Below are 19165 nucleotides of genomic sequence, written 5' to 3' on the forward strand. Positions count from 1 at the left end.
AGCTGGCAGTGGCCGGTCACCGTCCTTAAGTTCTCTCTGCTTAGTTCCAGCAGGTATTTCGTATTTTTGGCTGAGGGCCCACTGATGAGTTATTTGGCCTGCGTTATACCTATGGCGGAGTCCCAGCGTTCTTGAAACAGCTGCTGAGCTAAAGATTTTAGCGACTGGATCACCCTGCTATTGGCGATCCCCACAGTCGGCTCTGAACCAACAGGCACTTTCAGAGTGCCCAGTTATGCCAGTCGATCCGCCTCTTCATGTCCCGGAACCCACACGAGACGTATGTCGTTCTTTTGGGCCAGCTTTTCCAGGGTTGTTTTGCACGTCACTTCTTTCCACACATGGCCACACCACACGGGCCCCATATGTTAGTATAGGTCTGACTATGGCGCAGTAGAGCCAGTGGGCAACCTTCGGTTATAATACCCAAGTGCCACCGCAACTTCACAGTGCAAACGAAGCTTTCCTTTCTCTTTGTTTTTTTTGGCAAGTCCGATTTTCCGGAGGTTGCAAGTTGCAATTGATGGATCTATCCAAACTACAATAAACATTGTTTTCTGTGTTTTTCAAACAACTTTGTTATTTAGCTTTTTTCTGTCTTTACAAAAATAAAGTATAAGGTTGGTTTCGAAAGAAATTCAATATCTTAAGAGCGGCATTTCAAAAGAAAGTTTTTATCTTGTTTTCGTTCTAACCGAGAGAAGGCGTTTTTACAAATATCGGTTTTCTCAAAATATTTCGAAAAATTCAAATGCAAATATTAGTATGGATATTATTTATATTAACAATACTACCAACAAATCTGTTTGTTTTATAGTACTGCAAATCTCTAGCTTTTTCTCAGCATTTGTAGTTTTCCACAACAGTTAGTTTTTGGTTGATCTTAAAACTGTGCGCTTTTTTTACAGCTTTATTATAATATACCTATGGCCGCATTCGTTTTTGACGTCACGATGACGTAATTTGGCAAAATCATAGATTGACTAATTGTCAAACTACGTCATTGTGACGTCAAAAAAGCTCTGGCTTCCAAACAAAAAAGAAAGATTAGTCTTGAGTTATTGATTGATAATGAGTGTGAGTTTTGATAAAAAAAAATTTTTTGGAAATTTGCTAGAAAATATGGTACATTTTTATCATTGTACATTCATTCCTTTTAATATACATTTTTTAAAAAGTAAAAAAAAAAATAAAAAGTGACCACGTGACAATAAGTTTGTTTGTTTCGTGAGTTCCAATGGCCTCTTGCTTGTTAGCATCCAGCCAAATCTAACAACATTAAAGCAAACGCCATAAAGCACTACCTACTATACTAGAAAGCCTAGAAAGTGCTTGTCAAAAATTCTGGACTTGATACTTGATTGTGTATAAAAAGCTATAACGCCGCCATTAAAAAAAGTGACATTTTAGGCTTTCTAGTATAGAGGGCGGTGCATAAAGCCGTTAAAGAACGAAAAAAGACATTTGACATTTTCCTTCTGGCTTCTGACTTGACGTTCTTATTTGGACTTTGGACATTTTGGCGTGGCTTTCGTTCGCACGCTGCACATGCACATGCACCAGAAATCTTGTATCTTTTGTTTCAGTTTGTGCCATCGTGTTTTTAGTGTGCGACCAAGATAGAACGGTACTCTGATCAGTTAGACGTTAGACTAAATTACTGAGTTTAGTATTGATTTTGATTTGTTGTTGTTTAATCCAACATGTCGGGTAGGTAGCAGTTTTTGTTGTATTAGTTTATATTTATAATTTTTTAAAAATTTTAGACATCCTACCCAAAGTCGTGTGTACCTATTGTCAAGAAGACATCAACGGGGTTCGGGTACAATGTTGTGAATGCCCAGACTTCGACATTTGCATTCAGGTTAGAATTCTGCTCCATTTACTAAGTAATTTGTCTCTATTTCATCCTTTTTCATCTTTGTAGTGTTTTGCTGCGGGAGCAGAAATTGGATCTCACAAAAACGATCATTCCTACAGATTTGTGGTATGTACTTTCCATTAGCTATATTAGCAGCATAGTTAACTAACAGTCTCTATTTAGGATCATGGCTCAGTTAGTATATTTGGTGGTCGTGGAGCTTGGAGTGGACGTGAACACTTACGTTTACTCGAAGCTGCTGAACTATACTCTTACGGTAACTGGGACTTAGTGGCCAAACATGTAGAAACAAGGACTGCAGATGAATGCCGAGAAGAGTTTACTGCACGGTATCTAGATGGCAATATTGGCAAAGCAACTTGGGGTCTGGCAAAAAAAACCAAATCTGATCATTGATTTAGTCGAGGATGATGGTCCTTTGTCACCTTTGGCCCTTTCTAAGTTAGCTCCGTTAGATGCTACTCTTGAAGAAGCTAAAATGCTTGGTTATAAACCTCACAGGGATGACTTTGAAAGGGTTTGTTGTCTTGTTTGGAAATTATAACTAAAAATTAACCAATCATATGTATTCTAGGAATATAATCCAGAGGCTGAACAATTAGTGGCTGATTTACAGTCTGGGGATCAAGCTGATAATAGCAGTGATGTTGAAATGGCATTAAAGTTAGCTGTAGTGGACATGTATATTAGGAGACTGAGAGAAAGACAGAGAAGGAAAAGAATAGTGAGAGATTATCAACTGGTTGCCAAATACTTTGATAATTTGAGGAGGGATCCTTCAAGACCACTTTATCCCAAAGAGCAAAAGTAAGTAAAAATTTGGTTGTTCTGTTATTCATATAATTATTACCTGCTGGCTAGGCAAATAAAGGGTTTAATGGAGAAAAGGTCCATTTTTTTAAAAAAGTAGAAAAAAAAATTGAAGGTTTATGTCTCATTAGTTTCAGTGTTTTACTTCATATTTTTGCTTTTGGTGCTTGGTGCTCTGTCAAATATGTATGACATGGTATGTTGACGCTGATATTTAATGTCAGAAGCTGAAAGAGGCTGTTTTACCAATATCAAATCTATAAGTCTCATATTTAACAAATAAAAAATAAATTTTTGTTTTAAATCTGCTGTTAATATTTAAGCCTAGTTTGACAACAGTGGTTCAACTTTTAAACTTTTATGGCAAAGTTCAAATAAGAACCTGTGTTTTATAAAATGTTACCATCAGTTATTGTGAGTTTGACGTTTTTATCAGTTTCGTAAATAAACAGATTGAAAGTTTCATTCCCTCTAAATGCTATTGAAAATCTTTTTAAACTGTGCCAGAGGCCTTTACAAAATTTCTAAACCTTCCAAAAATGTTTGAGAAATGTTTACTTTCCAAGAAAACGCGCACGGTTAGCCATAGGAGACCTCAATCATTTTCAATAGATAATTAAATTTAATAGTGGTGTTCAATTTGATTTTGACAAGTTATTATAGTTTAAAGGTTGCAATTATTGGGTAAAAATTTTGAGATCCTGTATGAGCTAGACAATTTCTCACCCAAGGATCCTAAAACTTGATCATTTGGCAGTTCCCAAGCCAATTTTGATTAATAAAAATCAAACAGAGGTTGAGTGAGTAAACCTAAAAATTTGTTCTACATTTTTACAATATAACGAATATCTGAGAAACTGTAAAGTTTAGATGTACCAAACCTCAATGTTTTACCTCACCTTTTATTTTCAACATAGATTCTGAAAATCAAATAAAATACTAGGTGTACCATTTGAAAAAATAGAACTTTGATACTTTTTATGCATTTGGGACAACCGGTACATCTTGAAAATATTTTTAAAAGATACCTCCAATATGTCCCAGAATCAAAAGTTTGTTGAAAGTGAATACATATAGTCACAATTTTCCGTGTCGAATAACGTGAATAACCCTGTATAATTATATATAATTTAGTGTAGCCTTAAGTTATAACCTAAATCATTTTGACAATCAATCCAATCACATTTTTAATCACCGACATTTGTTTTTTGCTGGGTATTGTGACGCACCAGTCATAAGTCATTGAACAGACTATACCAGTCACAGTAGTAACAACTGGGCTGTTTTACAGCCTTTGAACTTGGAATTGAAACTGCTAATTAAACTCTAATGATTTAACGTAAATTATCTAGTCAAAAAGTAGATGATTTCTGTAAGAAAATCGTGAAACAAACAACATGATATAATCAACTACATGTTTTGCATTAATTTGGAATCACAGCTCTTTAATATAACTTTCTTAAATAGTTTTATAGAGTAATAATCCTCAATCAAGTACTTGATGAAAGAATAGTCAATACATTGATAAACTTGTCACAAAAACATCCATCAAGCTCATAACAATTTTTTCACATATTTACTGATTTTATTAGGGAGCTACGTGACAATATGCGTCCATTCGCGCAGTTTTTAAACTCTGGAGAACATGAACGCTTGATAGCCAGCATAGAACGCGAAAGGGAATTGCGACATCGCCTGTCCGAACTGAAACGTTACCGAAGCTTAGGCTTAACCACCCAAGAAGAAATCATCCACTACGAGCAGCATGTTGCCTTCCAACAACAACAAATCAGACAAGGAAAAATTGTAAGTATTCCATATCTAATTTATGATCATCTGTAGTTGCATGTTGAGTCTAACACTTTTGATACTTTTGGCATTTGCTTGGGGCTTTTTCTTCCTTTGTTCATGTGTAACCTTTTCATTTTTCTTCTGTTTGAATGGCATTTGTCGAGCGTTCGTTTATTTATAAGTTCAATAAAGTATAAGCAAATCAGACAAATGTCATTCAACTGTCCATCTTCATCTTCATTCGGTTAGGCGGCGCGGGGCGATAGTCGAACCCGATTGTATCAGTTTGCATTTCACTTAGGGCAACAGTTTCTCGGCGACAGTTCCGTCGACTTCGACCAGTCCGTCCTTAATTTTCGCAAACGGGTAAGTTTATCGTCTATCCTTCTTTATTCATTTTGTTATTGCCAGCCTTAATGCAATTAAAACAGCTTTATACAGATTGTTTTTGGTTTACTAGAATTTTTTATTTCTGTTTGTGCTTTTCTCTACTTTTCCTTAATGACTTGATTGTGTGTGTGTTTGTTAGAATGTATCAGAGGTGTTTAATCATATATGGTTTTTTATAGAGGATATTTGGTACACTTTCTTAAAGTGGAGGGTAAATATTTAAGCAGGTTTTCAGCATGCACATTAATAATAGCATGTATTTTACATTCTTATCGGAAAATACATTTTAAAGAAAAGTGAAAGTTTTAATTGTAATGGGTATCACAGCACTGTTTCTAGTTTGTGTTTGGTCAAAAAAAGCAGCAAACTGAAAGCTGCTTTTTTTGACCAATCACAAACTATCCACTGCGCCGAGATTTACGCAAATACAGACATGTAGAAGACTTATACAACAGGATAGTTTGTAGTTTTGTCATTGGGTTTTTTTTACCGATGACAGACTGCAAGTGATTGGTCAAGAAAAAGCAGCATTCTTGTTAACAATAAACTCTAGCATCATTGTTGCATCCTTGCCAACGTTTTCTTGTCATCTGACACCAACTTTTGAGACTCTTTATCTAAGAGAGAACAAATTGTAGATAGGTAATTGATTGTTTAACTATAATATACTTAATTGTTTGTCAAGGAAAACCGCGAACAATGGGACCAACAAACTTAATAGATTCAACTAAATAAAACACGATAATCTAATATCTGGTTGAGAAGATATTATTTGATATTGAAACTACACTCGAAAAATAAGTTTTATTCTTTAGTGACTTCTAATCTAAAAAGACTCACTTGTTTTTTAATTCAAAATCCTCCCTCAATAAAGTATTACTTTTACTTTTGTATCTCAAATAGGTATAAAGTTACACATGTAAACACTATTGTTGTTTATAATAAAAATATAAACCGTGTTTTGTCTCTACTTACTCTCAAATATCTAACCATTGTTAGAGGCTTTGGTGTTGTTTATGGGTAACAACAGAATACTACACTTTCTGGTTTTTATGCAATGATACTTTAGCTTTTCATAGTTTTATGGAACGAATGGCCGTCTGCCCCGACATTATTGATGATGAATCGGTCGTATAAAACTTACTTACGTTTGTACAGAGTGAATTAGTTTATACTAGTTTTGATAGAGTTTTTTTATTTATACTTTTAAAATGAGATCGTGCTCCTGAATATCGTTAATTTACTACGTCAACATAGACGTTAACTCAATTGTCAAATGACGCCACATGCATTCCAGCAAAACTACACTGACTGTATTACATTACATTTCCTATGGAAATTTTTTAAATTTGTTACAATTGATTGGTAAAATCATAAATAATGATAATAATGTTTGTCTACTGTATTTTCACGATGAAAGATGCTCAAAGCTTCAAAACATTACACCTGATTGGTTGTTGCAACATTAATGAATACTTTTGGCCTTTCTGTTCTTATTCACTTCATGAACAAGTGCGTCAGACAATTTCTAATGTTATGTGCGTCATCAAACTCCGTTTTGATTGAAAAGTTGATATGATATAGCAAAGTCCAGATTTTTGTACATTATTTCACTTGTTTATCGTTTGATCTTGAAATTTACAGTTTTTACATTCACACAAATTTCAAGTTAAATCTGCTTGAGTATAAAGCCGCAATCAGGGAAAAATTGACAAGGTAGTAAAATTGCGGTCAAAGTGGAAGTTTTTTTTCCTAAAAATTCACTGCTTTGGACCTGATTACTCTTTAAAACTTTTAGTGTAAATTAACTTCGCATTTGCTTAGGCAATACATTCCAATTTATACAGGGTGATTCACGGTGATGGTATATTAGAAGTATCTAGAGAACAACTAATTATTTTTCACTGAAATTTGGAGTGTAGCCTAGGTTGGGTTCAAACTCTCTTTCCAAAATATTTAGGACTTAACGGTGTTGCCAGATCAGTCGGAAAGAACACCAACTTTTCATTTTCAAATGGAATACCCTGTTTTTAATCTCGTTTTTGAATTCCTCGCAAGAAGGCTAGTAATTAATGGTAATACTTTCCTATACCTCTCTTGCACCGTTTCTTAGATATTTTATAAAAATGGTGAATTTGTCAGCAAAACGGTGGTCTAAACTTTAATTAAATTCTCAAGTCCTGAAATATTTGCTGATGTGACCTTTCGTCCTCAGTTAAACAATACTACATGGTTGAAAAGCCCAGAGAGAAAATGAAAAAAACCTACAGAGTCGTCAATATTTACCTTTTAGTGGGACAGATAAAAAAAACTGCAAAAAATCCGTTTTTTTAAATGGATCCGTCGGTGTTTTATGGTTTGTAATAAAAGAACATTAAATTTAAAACAAATCCATGTATACATTTTCTTACATACAGTACAGACTTATTAACAGTTTAGGGAGATTATACATAGAATTGTTCTAATTTAATGTTCTTTTATTACAAACCATAATACATTGGTGGTTGCATTTAAAAAAACGAACTTCTGGCAGTTTTTCTATCTATCCGACTAAAAGGACCACCTTGTAGATTTTTTCATTTTCAGTCTTTGAACTTTTCAAACAGCATTTTAACTTTAATAATAAACTATTTATGAGTTAAAATTTTGTGTTCTTTTCGATTTGATAGTAAACATTTAGTATTATTTAATTTCAGCGTCGCCGAAACCGTCCCAAACTCTACCGACGCAAAAACCACGTGGCCATGCGGAAACGATTCCGAGTTCGACAACGCGCCGGACCACATAGACGAGCCAATGCCAGTGAGGGAGACGACGCAGAGAGCGCTTCCGCCCACGGAGATGACGTCGTCGATATGGACGCCGTTGTTGCCGCAGTCGGGGCTGACGAAGAGTGACAGCGAGGTGCGCGTCCTGCCGTTGGGCAAATTACTCAGCAGCGGCGAGGCGCAGGTTTGTATTCATTTTTTTCTTACTATACTTGCAGTGTTAAATTTGGATCTTTAAACATTTCAGCTTTGCACTAATTTGAATGTGCAGCCGGTCACTTACGTCACAATGAAATCGTTACTTATTCAGGTGAATTTTTTTGCATGCTATCTACTGACTGAAACTTTTGCAATTGGATATAATTGCAGGATAATTTGATGTCACCCGGCAAATATCAAAATGCTGCTCAACAAGTGTCGAACCCCTTAGAAGTGAATGTGAAAGATGAAGTGGTGAAATTCTTTAGCACTAATGGATGGCTGCCCAGCGTTTCGACCAACTGACCTTGGTTTAAAGTTGATGATTTGGATGAGGAGCTATAATTGCGGTCAAATTATAATATTAGTTCGACAACGAGTAGTACAAGTTCCTATAAAATCGACATATCCCCCATTATTAGCTGCGGCAAAATGATTATTGACACAAACAGCTGTCAAGTTATTTTGACCCACCAGGGTGCGTATTCTTGAAACGAGGGAAGGGAGTTATCAAGAGAAACACCTGTAGAATGTGACAGCAACCGTTATTGTCACATTCTATCAACACTTCTGCTGAGATTTCCGTTCCCTGCTTTCAAGAATTAGGCCCCAGCACATCAAGTGATCACATTTCTATCATCATATTGGGCATTTATTTATTTTTCAAAATAATAATAGGCAATAATTTTTATAGTTTTTTTTACGCTCTTGAGGATACAAATCCAGGCAGATTGATGATACTGTGGAAAAGAAATTGTTTAGTAAATTATTTGATTTGTCGTGATTGCGTAATTTTTATTTATGAGGGAAATTCTAAATAGGGTGGCATAACATTGCACTACTCTGGCAAATTTTTTGAATGTGACGTTTGCTTGTTTATTTGTCACATTCAAAACATTTACCTGTCAATTATATTGTTAGGACATCTTATTTTTGTTTGATATTCCTCATGATGTGTTCTGGTTTATAATATGACCACAATTTTGTTATATATTTATAGTAGGTATGCTTAAGAGAAGTGATAATATAGAGTTTGACATAAAATTGCGTTAAAATAGATAGTTATACAGAGTACTTCCAATGTTAATGTTAATCTTATGTGGACATTTGGATTACCCTGTATTATAATGTATATTGTCATTGTAAAGAGTTCTTCCTTGATAGAATTGTATGAGATTTTTTTAACTAGTAAAATAGTTGTTGGTTTATGGTTATTGGACTTTTACTTTTGTATGTTAATAGTTCATTTCCCATAATCTACTCTTTTTGTTAGAGTACTCACCTTACCCATAGAAAATTCATATACAGATATCGAAATTTCATTCAGACAAAAATGGAGAAACTTTGCCAGCAGTGGTGCAAAAACGGATATGACGTCATTCAACACGTGACGACTTCATGAAAGAATAAGGAAAATTAATCTGTGAAGAAAATAGTTATTGAGGTTCATGACGTCATAGGTAATTACTCTGAAGTTTGCACACTTGAAATTTGAACTGTCAAGTGTCAAAGTTATACTGTAACAGCCTGCCTCACTTTGACGAATGGAGCGATTGTTACGTCAGAATGACGTAATTTGACAGTTGGTCAGTTTATGGTTTTGCCAAATTATGGTATTGGATTTGGCAAAACCAGACATTCGCTATCCTCGCTCCATGATATGGAAATCTGTGTAAACGGTAAGCTTCTTTCTTTATTGTGATTGTCCGTTTTTCAAAATGTTTAGAAGTAAAAATACAAATAAATAAACGAAAAGATACAGTTTAAATTAAGTGTAGTTTAGACGGTGACTTTTTCACTTGTTTTATCATACCTACTCAAAAATCAAACAAAATTAAACTCAACTTAAACTTGGTTTATTAATACGACATAGCAAATGGGGCTAAACAGTTATAATGAGAAGAAAAGAAGAAGTATCTACCAAACGTCACGTCAATAACCATAAAAAAATAAAAATATAAATCAAAATATTGGGTAGAGACAGGGAGCAAAAAAATTGCTAAAAATATTAAAACGGCAATTTATTCAATATTTATTATTTATTCTCATTACTACTTTCTAGAATACCGCGCTATTGTAAAAATAAAAGATAATACCATGTTATCGCCATTACATAAAACATAAACAATTTGAGTGAGCTGACGTTCTGTTTATCCACTCATAAGGACACGTAGGTTTTTATCAAAGCGGTGTAATGTATTTGGGTTAAATTTTTGAGTGAAAAAATGAACGGCGGTTTATTAGTTTGGCTACTACTAGCCTTTCTGTGTTGTGAGTTTTCTGAAGAAACAGTCCGGGGACCTCCCAGTACCACTAGCAGCAACACTGAAGATGAAGATGATGGGGATACTGATACAGAAAGTGGAAATGTCAGGTTTGTGATTTATAACTCCTAAACTACTCCAAGGACTGTCTAAAGTGTAATTTGTTGTAGGTTTGAGGAAAGAGATGCAGTAACTATTCAAATACGGGATGGCCAGGCTGAAGTGATCAAGATTCGGTCAAGTGAAGGAGAAAAAACTGCCAATGAGAAGTCAAAAGGTGAGAATTAATTTTTTTGTTGGTATTAGTGGGGACCATGCAAATGGGCTAACTGCTTGTAACAAAGTTTGTTTCCTAGTTAGTACACTATAAGTCAAGGGTGTCCAATAAGTTGATTTTAAGTACAAAAAAGCTAAGTTGAGTTTTGAATGGACAGATCAAGTGCAAAATAACACAGTCTAAACTAAACTTATCTAAGCAGTCCTTAAACTCAACTCAGCTGATGTTGTGTGTTTGTAACCAGTCACTAATACTGGCACTGGCATATTTGTCAAATGCACCAGTATTAGTATAATTGCAAATATATACACTAGTTGTGTGCATCCAGCTTAATATGTTTGTTAGTTTAAGGGCAGGTACTTTCACCTACAGATAAATTTATTCTTAGAAAATAAAACATTTCTAGAAACAACAAAACTGACCAATAGTACTAGTTGTGTGGGATTTCACTGTTTCTATAGAAATTACATCATCATCAACTTGGTTACTATGACAGTTGTATGTCGATTGTGGTACAAAAAGTCTTGTTTATCCCAAAAAATTATACTTTCTCCCCAATATAAAATGGGGGGTGTGACCAGTTTCATGACTTTGAGTCACATCATCAGGCACAATACTAGAAGCAACAAAGACAAAAAATAAAATACACAATGCCATCTCTGGTCAATATAGTGATCCCAAACATTAGCAGAAACATTAACATAAAATAGGTATAATAAGTGGAAACAACAAATCACTTTTTGCTAAACACATTTTAGGTACAGGACATAATACAGACTTTGACAATAACTACAAATTTTTACATGTTGAAGATAAGTGGGGTATCCTAGATAACTTGGAAGCATTAGAAATCAGAAGAGCATACAAGAAAGATCCACAGAAAGTTTTGAATTCTCAAGTGAATTTCAGTGAGTTGAACATAATCAGTGCCCTTTTAGAATATTAAGCTTCCAAAGTGGACAACAGGGGTCGCGCCAAGTATATATTTTTATAAATAATAAATTGACAACTTGATGTTTCTGCTAATGTTTGGGTTTGGGATCACTATATTTACCAGATATGGCATGCAAGTGCAGTTCCCTGTATTTTATTTTTTGTCGATTTACTTTGTTCGGTTCATTGCCGATAGCAGTGATCAAATGGCATTCTAAAAGCAAACTAGTCATATCACCTACTGTGTTGTTTTCTGTTTTTTCGAAAACTATTCTGTCCTATAGCTCTAACATTTTTTTGACAACTCTCGTAAGAGTCGTAAGTGTAGAATAATAAATGTACCAACTACTTTTTTATGGGGTTCTGTAATCCATTTTACACTTGTATTCCTTTGTGTTTTGTCTGTGCAATAATGTTTACCCACAATCGACATATATTTTGTAATATACTAGACTTTTTTGGCACTCTAGACTACTCTTCGTTTGCTTACTGGCTTTTTGCTTATTGTGTTAGTTAGTTAATCACTATCATCCTATACTAAATAATAATAAAGGATTTCAGTGTCCCAGTAGAAAAACAGTTTGACTTTAGCTTTTTTTTCTTTCCTGGCATTAGATAAAGATATCCTGACACTTTCAGACCTTCTGGAGTCACCAGAACTAAACTTAGTAATCTTAGATCAGGTCAAAGTACTAGAGAGAATGTCCAAAGAAATCGACTTGTTAACGTCAACCGCCAATGAAGACAGTGAAGAAGAAACGGAGGAAGAGATACCGTTTCCCGAGTCAGCTTTAGTCGAGCGTGAACTGACGGTTGAAGAACTGGAAGCTAAAGCTTTGTACGAACAAGCGGCAGCGTTACTGAATAAAACGCGGCCCGACAAACCGAAAATATACAGCACGCTTGTTCTCGCGGCTGAAAAAGGAAATTTAGAGGCTAAAGCTTTGGTGGCGTGGGCTAAACTGTTTGGAACCACCTTAAAGCAAGATATTGCTGCGGCCAAAATAATGTTTGAAGAACTGGCTGAGCATGGCAACCCTGACGGCCACATGGGCATGGGTATTAATAAAACCAATTGATTTACTTACTCACTTATTAAATTACAATACAATTGAAGGATTTCTGTATGCCTCTGGCTTAGGGGTCAATGTGAGTCAGGCTAAAGCGTTAGTACACTACACTTTTGGAGCCCTGGGCGGCAACACTTGGGCTCAAATGGCGATAGGTTATCGGTATTTTTCGGGGGCCGGAGTGGCACCCAATTGCGAAAAGTCCCTAGACTTTTACAGACAAGTAGCCGATAAAGGTAACTTTTATCTTAAAGTTTGAGGATTTTGGTTTTTGAGTAAATTATTGCAGTAAGTCAAGGAGTTTCCTTTAGTGGAGGAGCGGCCATTCAAAGAATTCGATTACTAGATGAACTGGAAAATGGTTATACTTCCGGTATTTTGGATAATGATTTGTTTGAGTATTATCAGTTACTAGCTGAGAAAGGTGATGTACAAGCTCAGGTAAGAATTTTATGGCTCTATCATATTATGGTTCAACTTGTAAAGAAAAATAGTAATTTGTTGATATCAAATTGAAATACTAGTTTGCAACTGAAATTTGCAATTTCTTATTTTTCCGGCCAGTTTGGCTAAGGAAATAAGTTCGTTCGAATGATATTCAGTCTTCTGATATAATTCCGCTCCAACTCTGATCGTTTATGTGTTGCATGGAGTGTTTTTGTTTTAATTTATTGCAAGGATTGTAATAGTTTTCGACTAAAATAAACTATGGCGGCATTTGTTTTGACGCTAGAGCGAGCAGAGTGAATGTGACGTCCCAATGACGCTCTTGGCAGTTGAATTAATTATGACTTTGTAGAATTACGTCATTATAACATCAAATTCGCTCTGCTCGCTCCACGGAGGGTCAAACGAAAAACTCAGCCTATAGCACCGCAAAAATTTAGATTTAACTACAAGATGGCGCTTTTTAACAAAATTCTATGGTTTTTCTCCTGTAATTTTTGGTATGAATTCTACACATACAGGGTGATTCACGCTGATATAGTATATTAGAAGTATCTAGAAAACGGCTCAATATTTTCCGTTGAAATTTAGAGTGTAGCCTGGGTTGGTTAGCCCAAACTCTCTACCTAAAATATTTTGGACTTTGCGGTGTTGCCAGATCAGTCGGAAAGAGCACCAACTTTTGATTTCCAAATGGAACATCCTGTTTCTAATCTCATTTTTGAATTCCTTGCAAAAAGGTTAGTAATTAATGTTGGTACTTCCCTATACCTATCTTGCACCGTTTCTTTGATATTTCATAAAAATAGTCATTAGAACGGTAGTCTAAACATTAATTAAATTATCAAGTCCTGAAAGGTTTACTTATGTGACCTTTTGTATTTAGTTAGACAATACCACATGGTTGAAAAGCCCAGAGACTAAAAATGAAAAAATCTACAGGGTGGTCAATATTATACCTTTAAGTCGGACAGAGAGAAAAACTGTCAGAAGTCCATTCTTTCAAATAAATCCACCAATGCATTATGGTTTGTAATAAAAGATGGTTAAATGGTAATTCCATGTATACTCTTCCTATGCCTAACTTCAACCGTTTGTGACTTATTAATAGTTTTTACTTAAAGTGCATATGCTTGTGCTAAGTTTGAACCAGTGTTGTATTTGACAAATATCTGTCAGAACATGTTGTAGTTATAGAAACAACAACTTCAAAATTCAAGTCCAAAATATTTTGGAAAGAGAATTTGAACCCAACCTAGGCTACACTCTCAACGAAAAATATTTAGCTGTTCTCTAGATACTTCTAATATACCATCACCGTGAATCACCCTGCACATCTTTACAACTTCCATTCACAATACATATCTGCAGTCGTTTTAGAACTACTAAGTTTATAATAAAAATGTCAGTAAGCTCAATAGCAGGTTTGACGTTTACGGAGAACAGATACAGGGTAGTTCTCTCAAAATTTAGTTGTATGTGGTTGATTAAATCTAAGTATGTTTGGATGGAACTCACGGTATATCTTTTTGGAGTCCCCATAAATTTCTCATAAGACTTTTTGCTTAATATTTTCCTATACCAATAATCGTTTTCGAGATTTTAATTAGAGTTTTCTTATTTACTTACGAATTAAAGTGTTGGTAATTGTGCTTACCCAGCAAATTACTACTCTAAAACATGATTTTTGGGTAGGGGTTTAAAAGTGAACAAATTACTATGACATAGAAAAGTTCATTCAACATTATATTGGGTGGTTGAAAATTAATTTTGAACTGCAACGCAAAATCTGTGAAACCAGTCATCAGTTTGAAAAACTGTATGTGGGCTTTCACACCAAAGTTACATGCAACGCAAGCAGAAAGCTACTGCTTTTATAACCTGTATTAATTAATGGTCGGTTTCATACCGGAGCAGCGTGGCAAAAATGCGACGTGCTACTCGAATATAAAGCAAGTTCTATAATTTGCGGCATTGCCACGTGCTTCCTGTCTGTGCAGGCATTGTTTGACTTGTTTAGAAATCAAAAAAGGGAAATAGCCTTTCTTCTGCAGTAAAAACTCTTCAATAATTTTATATCTTATATCTGCATTGACGGTTTTTTAATATCAACGAGTTTCTGGCCTTTTCTATCCAGTAAAAATTTTGAAATATTTGAGAAAGCACTTGTAGCTGTTGAGATACAATAAACGTGTATTCTTTCTACAACATGGTAAAATATTCTATTTATTATTATGTCCCAACAGATGCCTGGTCTTATATGTTTTTTAATATGAACACATGCTTCTTACAACATTTTCATTTAGATTGGACATCAAAAATAACTACTTATACATTATTTACATTACAAAACAGTCTTTCTGTCCATTTTTTGTGAAATACTAGTTAAATCGTTGTTTTAACCATTGTCACTAATAATTTTACTCATTGATAGGTTGGATTAGGTCAATTGCACTATCAAGGCGGTCGAGGAGTTGATTTAGATTATCAAAAAGCAATGCACTATTTTACCCAAGCTGCAAATGCGGGAAATGCCATGGCTATGGCCTATCTAGGCAAGGTATTGCAGTGCACTTAAAGTTTTCCACTACTTTAACTTAAACTTTTATAGATTTATCTTGACGGTAGTGACGATGTGGAGGCTAACAACGATACGGCCTTTATGTACTTTAAAAAAGCTTCAGATTTAAACAATCCAGTAGGTTTAAGCGGCCTGGGATTGATGTATTTGTATGGTAGAGGTGTGGAGCGAGACTACAACAAAGCGTTTCAATTTTTCATGGCCGCGGCCGATCAAGGATGGGTGGACGGTCAATTACAGTTGGGCAATATGTATTTCAGTAAGATTTTTAATCTGTACAGTGTAATTTGTTTTGACAACAACTTGACATTAATCCGTAGAAGGCTTGGGTGTGAAAAAAGACTACAAACTGGCCAATAAATACTTTAACTTGGCCTCGCAGTCCGGTCACGTGCTGGCCTACTACAACTTAGGTCAAATGCACGCTAAAGGCACAGGCATGTTGCGATCCTGCACCACGGCAGTGGAACTGTTTAAAAATGTGGCGGAAAGAGGGCGCTGGGGCGAGTTGCTTATGCAGGCACATACAGACTACAGGGACGGATTGTACAATCAGGCGTTCGTGCAGTACGCCCTTTTGGCCGAGCTGGGCTACGAAGTAGCGCAGAGTAACGCCGCCTTCTTATTGGACAGGGCGGAAGTGCCGATGTTGGACGTGAAGGAAGGATTGGTCAGAGCGTTACTATACTGGTCAAGAGCGGCCGCCCAAGGATATTCTGCTGCACAAGTAAGTTTTGTTTTTGTTCTGACTGTTTATCGTACAAAATTATTCAAGATAGATAACGTCACACCAGTAATAGAACAAACGTAACTAACCCTAGTGGTATCGTATTTGTCGTTCCTTGTCTATTACTTATGAACTGAGCGACATGGAAATTAACGTCATCGACGTATATGTTATTTAAGAATCTTTTAATTTGTTAATCTGCTACGTCAACCTCTCCTATCTTTAAGTAAATAACCTCTCTTACCCTTAAGTTTCGTTTTCAAAGTAAGTAATTATATTATTTTCATTGGTTTATGCATTTTAGTATGTGATACATGGAGAGTATTAATTAACGTTAAAAAACTGTCATGTGACATTATAAAGTCAATTTTTAATCTTAAAAGAGTCACGTGACCATTTGCACATTAAAAGGAGTCACGTAATTTAAAAAATCTCAGTTCAGACTGAAAAACGATTACGTGACTTTTTAAACATTATTTTGCTATTTAGAGTCACGCGACCTTCAGGATTTCGGTTTGACATTAAAAAAGAGTCACGTGACTTTTAAAAAAATATTTGATTATTGAAAATCGTTATGCAACTTTATGAATTGTAAAAAGAGTCACGTGACCTTTAAAAATATATTTTATTTTTGAAAATCGTCACGTGACCATTTGCACATTATAAGGAGTCCGGTGACTCTTCAAATAATACTTTGACATCTAAAACAGTCACGATGTGACATTATAAATTTTATTTTTAATTTTAAAAGACTCACGTGATCCCTGTCAGGAAAAAAGTCACGCGATTTGAACAAAAATTGTCTAAACATCAAAACTGTCACGTGACGTTAAAAATTACATTTTAATCTTCAGGATTCTGTTTTGACGTTAAAAAAGAGTCCTGTGACTTTTAACTTTATTATCGATACCTCAAACCAGAAATTCTTATCCTGTTTAGTTTTCAAAATTCGAGTAATTTTACTCAAATTTATTTGAAAAAAATCAAGCTTTCTTTCGCAGTTCAGATGGGATAGCAAAAGAAAGCAGATTATAGGAAATACTGCAAAAGTTGGCAATGTCTGCAATGACGAGCTGTATTAGCGCCATCTCTTAGAGTTTACCTACAACTGAATCGGCCGAAATCACCGCCCTCTATACTAGAAAGCCTAAAAAGTCCAGCCTAAACAAATTGGTTAGAACATTTGTCCTGGAAAGTACAGCAAACTAGTTTAAACACTGTTCAATGTAAGAAAATCTGTAAATCCTTGAAACTAGGTAAGCAAAATTGGTAAATGGTACTTATGTTATTACCAAGAACATTCATTCAAAATTATTTTTGTTGCTCTCACTATGAAGGATGCTTTAAAATGTAACTCACATACATGTGCATGTAACAAGTACCTAATAAGTTTATTGTACTAGAAAGCACTGGTACTTACCATTGAGTATAGTGTTGGAGTAAAATCATCCCACTTCAAAGTGTTCAACCACTGTTGAGTTAGATCCGGTTTTTTGTAAAGTAAAAAAGGCTTTTTCCTGAATTGCTGTTATAATGTGGCTTGAAAAACTTATGAACGGCAGCAAACAAAAATAACTTACGCAAATAACCTCAAGTCGTGATTTTAAACCGTAAAACTTCATCTAATCCTAAAAAAACTTCCACAATACAAACAAACGCAACCTCTGTCACCACTATTTCCGCCATATTGGAATTTTTGACAAGCACCTTCTAGGCTTTCTAGTCTAGTAGGCGGTGCCGAAATACATTAGGACATTAGGAAGCCCTTGAAGCGTAAACGGCTTTTTTTTTTGGGTGCCACTTTAATTACATTGCGCTGGTTGTCTGTACTTATCATTTAGTCTATGGTAGAAGTCTTGACGCTCATTACCATTGTGTGTGACGTTTTGCTAAATTAGTTTTTTTCTGTATACTAAAATGTTTTCTTATAACTGTTATCTGGTCAACTTAGGTAAAAGTCGGAGATTATTACTACTACGGCTTGGGCACATCAGTTGACTACGAAACTGCTGCGTCACAATATCGAGTAGCCGCAGAACAACAACACAATGCGCAGGCCATGTTCAATTTGGGTTACATGCACGAACAAGGTTTGGGCATGAGCAAAGACATCCATTTGGCCAAACGATGCTACGATTTGGCTGCGGAAACTAGCGCGGACGCCAAAGTTCCCGTCACTTTGGCCCTACTCAAGTTGAATTTGCTGTTCAACATGGAAACTTTCGGAGATGTACGTTACATTTGATTTTTTTTAATAAGGTTTTTGTTACTGATTTTTTTTAGAGCCCTGTTGCCAAGTTGATTGACTTTGCCGAAACATTGGGATCCGATTGGGATTTGTACTTAATCACGACGCTAATGGGACTGCTGGTGGCTATTATCTACTTCAGACGGCCGCAAATCCAACCGGTGCTCGCATGACCTTTGATATTTCCATTTTAGTTTGTTTATTCAGAACTGACAAGTTGGTAAAAAAATCCGGAAGTGTGGTATACATTTTTAAAAGACAGTAGAGATTTTCAAATTACCTAAACTGGTTTAATAAACGTCTACTTTGAAACAGTTTGGCAACATTGTGTCTTAGCTACTATATGTGTAATATATTAGTTAGGACTTCAATGTTACCAAATATAGCTACCAAGAGCATTATAGCACTAAAATAGTATGTTTTCTTAGCTGTAGGTTTGTAACCCTTCAAAAGAAAATATGTTTATAAAAACCATACTAAAAGGAATATCAAAATGTATGTTTTGTCACTGTAATGAATTAAAATGTGTTATTAACACACATTTTTTAAAAGTAAAGCTTTCATTGACCTACAATTATTGTAATTTATTTGTTTTGTTGTAAATACTAGTATGTTTTATAGGATATACATTGCCGCTTAGATAAATTTATAAGTTTTTTTGTGTGATAAAGACTGTTATTGCTGCAATAAAGATGTTTTCAATAATGTTTGTATAATTTAAATACAAATTTTACTTGTGTTAAATTTCGGTGTTAATTTTTTATACGCACACATTTGCG

At 35.0% G+C, this 19165-nt stretch overlaps 2 protein-coding genes across 4 annotated transcripts; both read left to right on the plus strand.

Moving 5' to 3' along the window:
- Positions 1 to 1550: 1550 nt before the first annotated feature.
- Positions 1551 to 9053, plus strand: Ada2b (Transcriptional adapter 2B). Its single transcript, XM_081973208.1, is given in 11 exon segments — positions 1551 to 1710; positions 1767 to 1864; positions 1928 to 1987; positions 2045 to 2254; positions 2256 to 2399; positions 2457 to 2689; positions 4285 to 4498; positions 4785 to 4849; positions 7570 to 7825; positions 7889 to 7951; positions 8011 to 9053. Coding segments are annotated over 11 exon segments (1485 nt in total). The 5' UTR covers positions 1551 to 1703; the 3' UTR covers positions 8146 to 9053.
- Positions 9054 to 9786: 733 nt separating this feature from the next.
- Positions 9787 to 19091, plus strand: Hrd3 (HMG-coA reductase degradation 3). 3 transcript variants are annotated; one of them, XM_081973204.1, is made up of 10 exons: positions 9787 to 10213; positions 10274 to 10380; positions 11929 to 12372; positions 12431 to 12619; positions 12673 to 12824; positions 15265 to 15390; positions 15442 to 15670; positions 15732 to 16138; positions 18090 to 18368; positions 18422 to 19091. In XM_081973204.1, exons 1-10 carry the CDS (start codon positions 10065 to 10067, stop codon positions 18557 to 18559), a joined length of 2220 nt encoding a protein of 739 aa, XP_081829330.1. In that variant the 5' UTR covers positions 9787 to 10064; the 3' UTR covers positions 18560 to 19091. The 3 variants fall into 3 exon arrangements, with proteins under 3 accessions (XP_081829330.1, XP_081829332.1, XP_081829333.1); XM_081973206.1 differs by having other exon boundaries at positions 11953 to 12372; XM_081973207.1 differs by having other exon boundaries at positions 11992 to 12372.
- The last annotated feature ends 74 nt before the right edge of the window (positions 19092 to 19165 follow it).

The sequence above is a fragment of the Ips typographus genome, linkage group LG2, assembly GCF_016097725.1.
Source record: "Ips typographus isolate SLU linkage group LG2, UJ_Ityp_2.0, whole genome shotgun sequence".
NCBI lineage: Eukaryota > Metazoa > Arthropoda > Insecta > Coleoptera > Curculionidae > Ips > Ips typographus.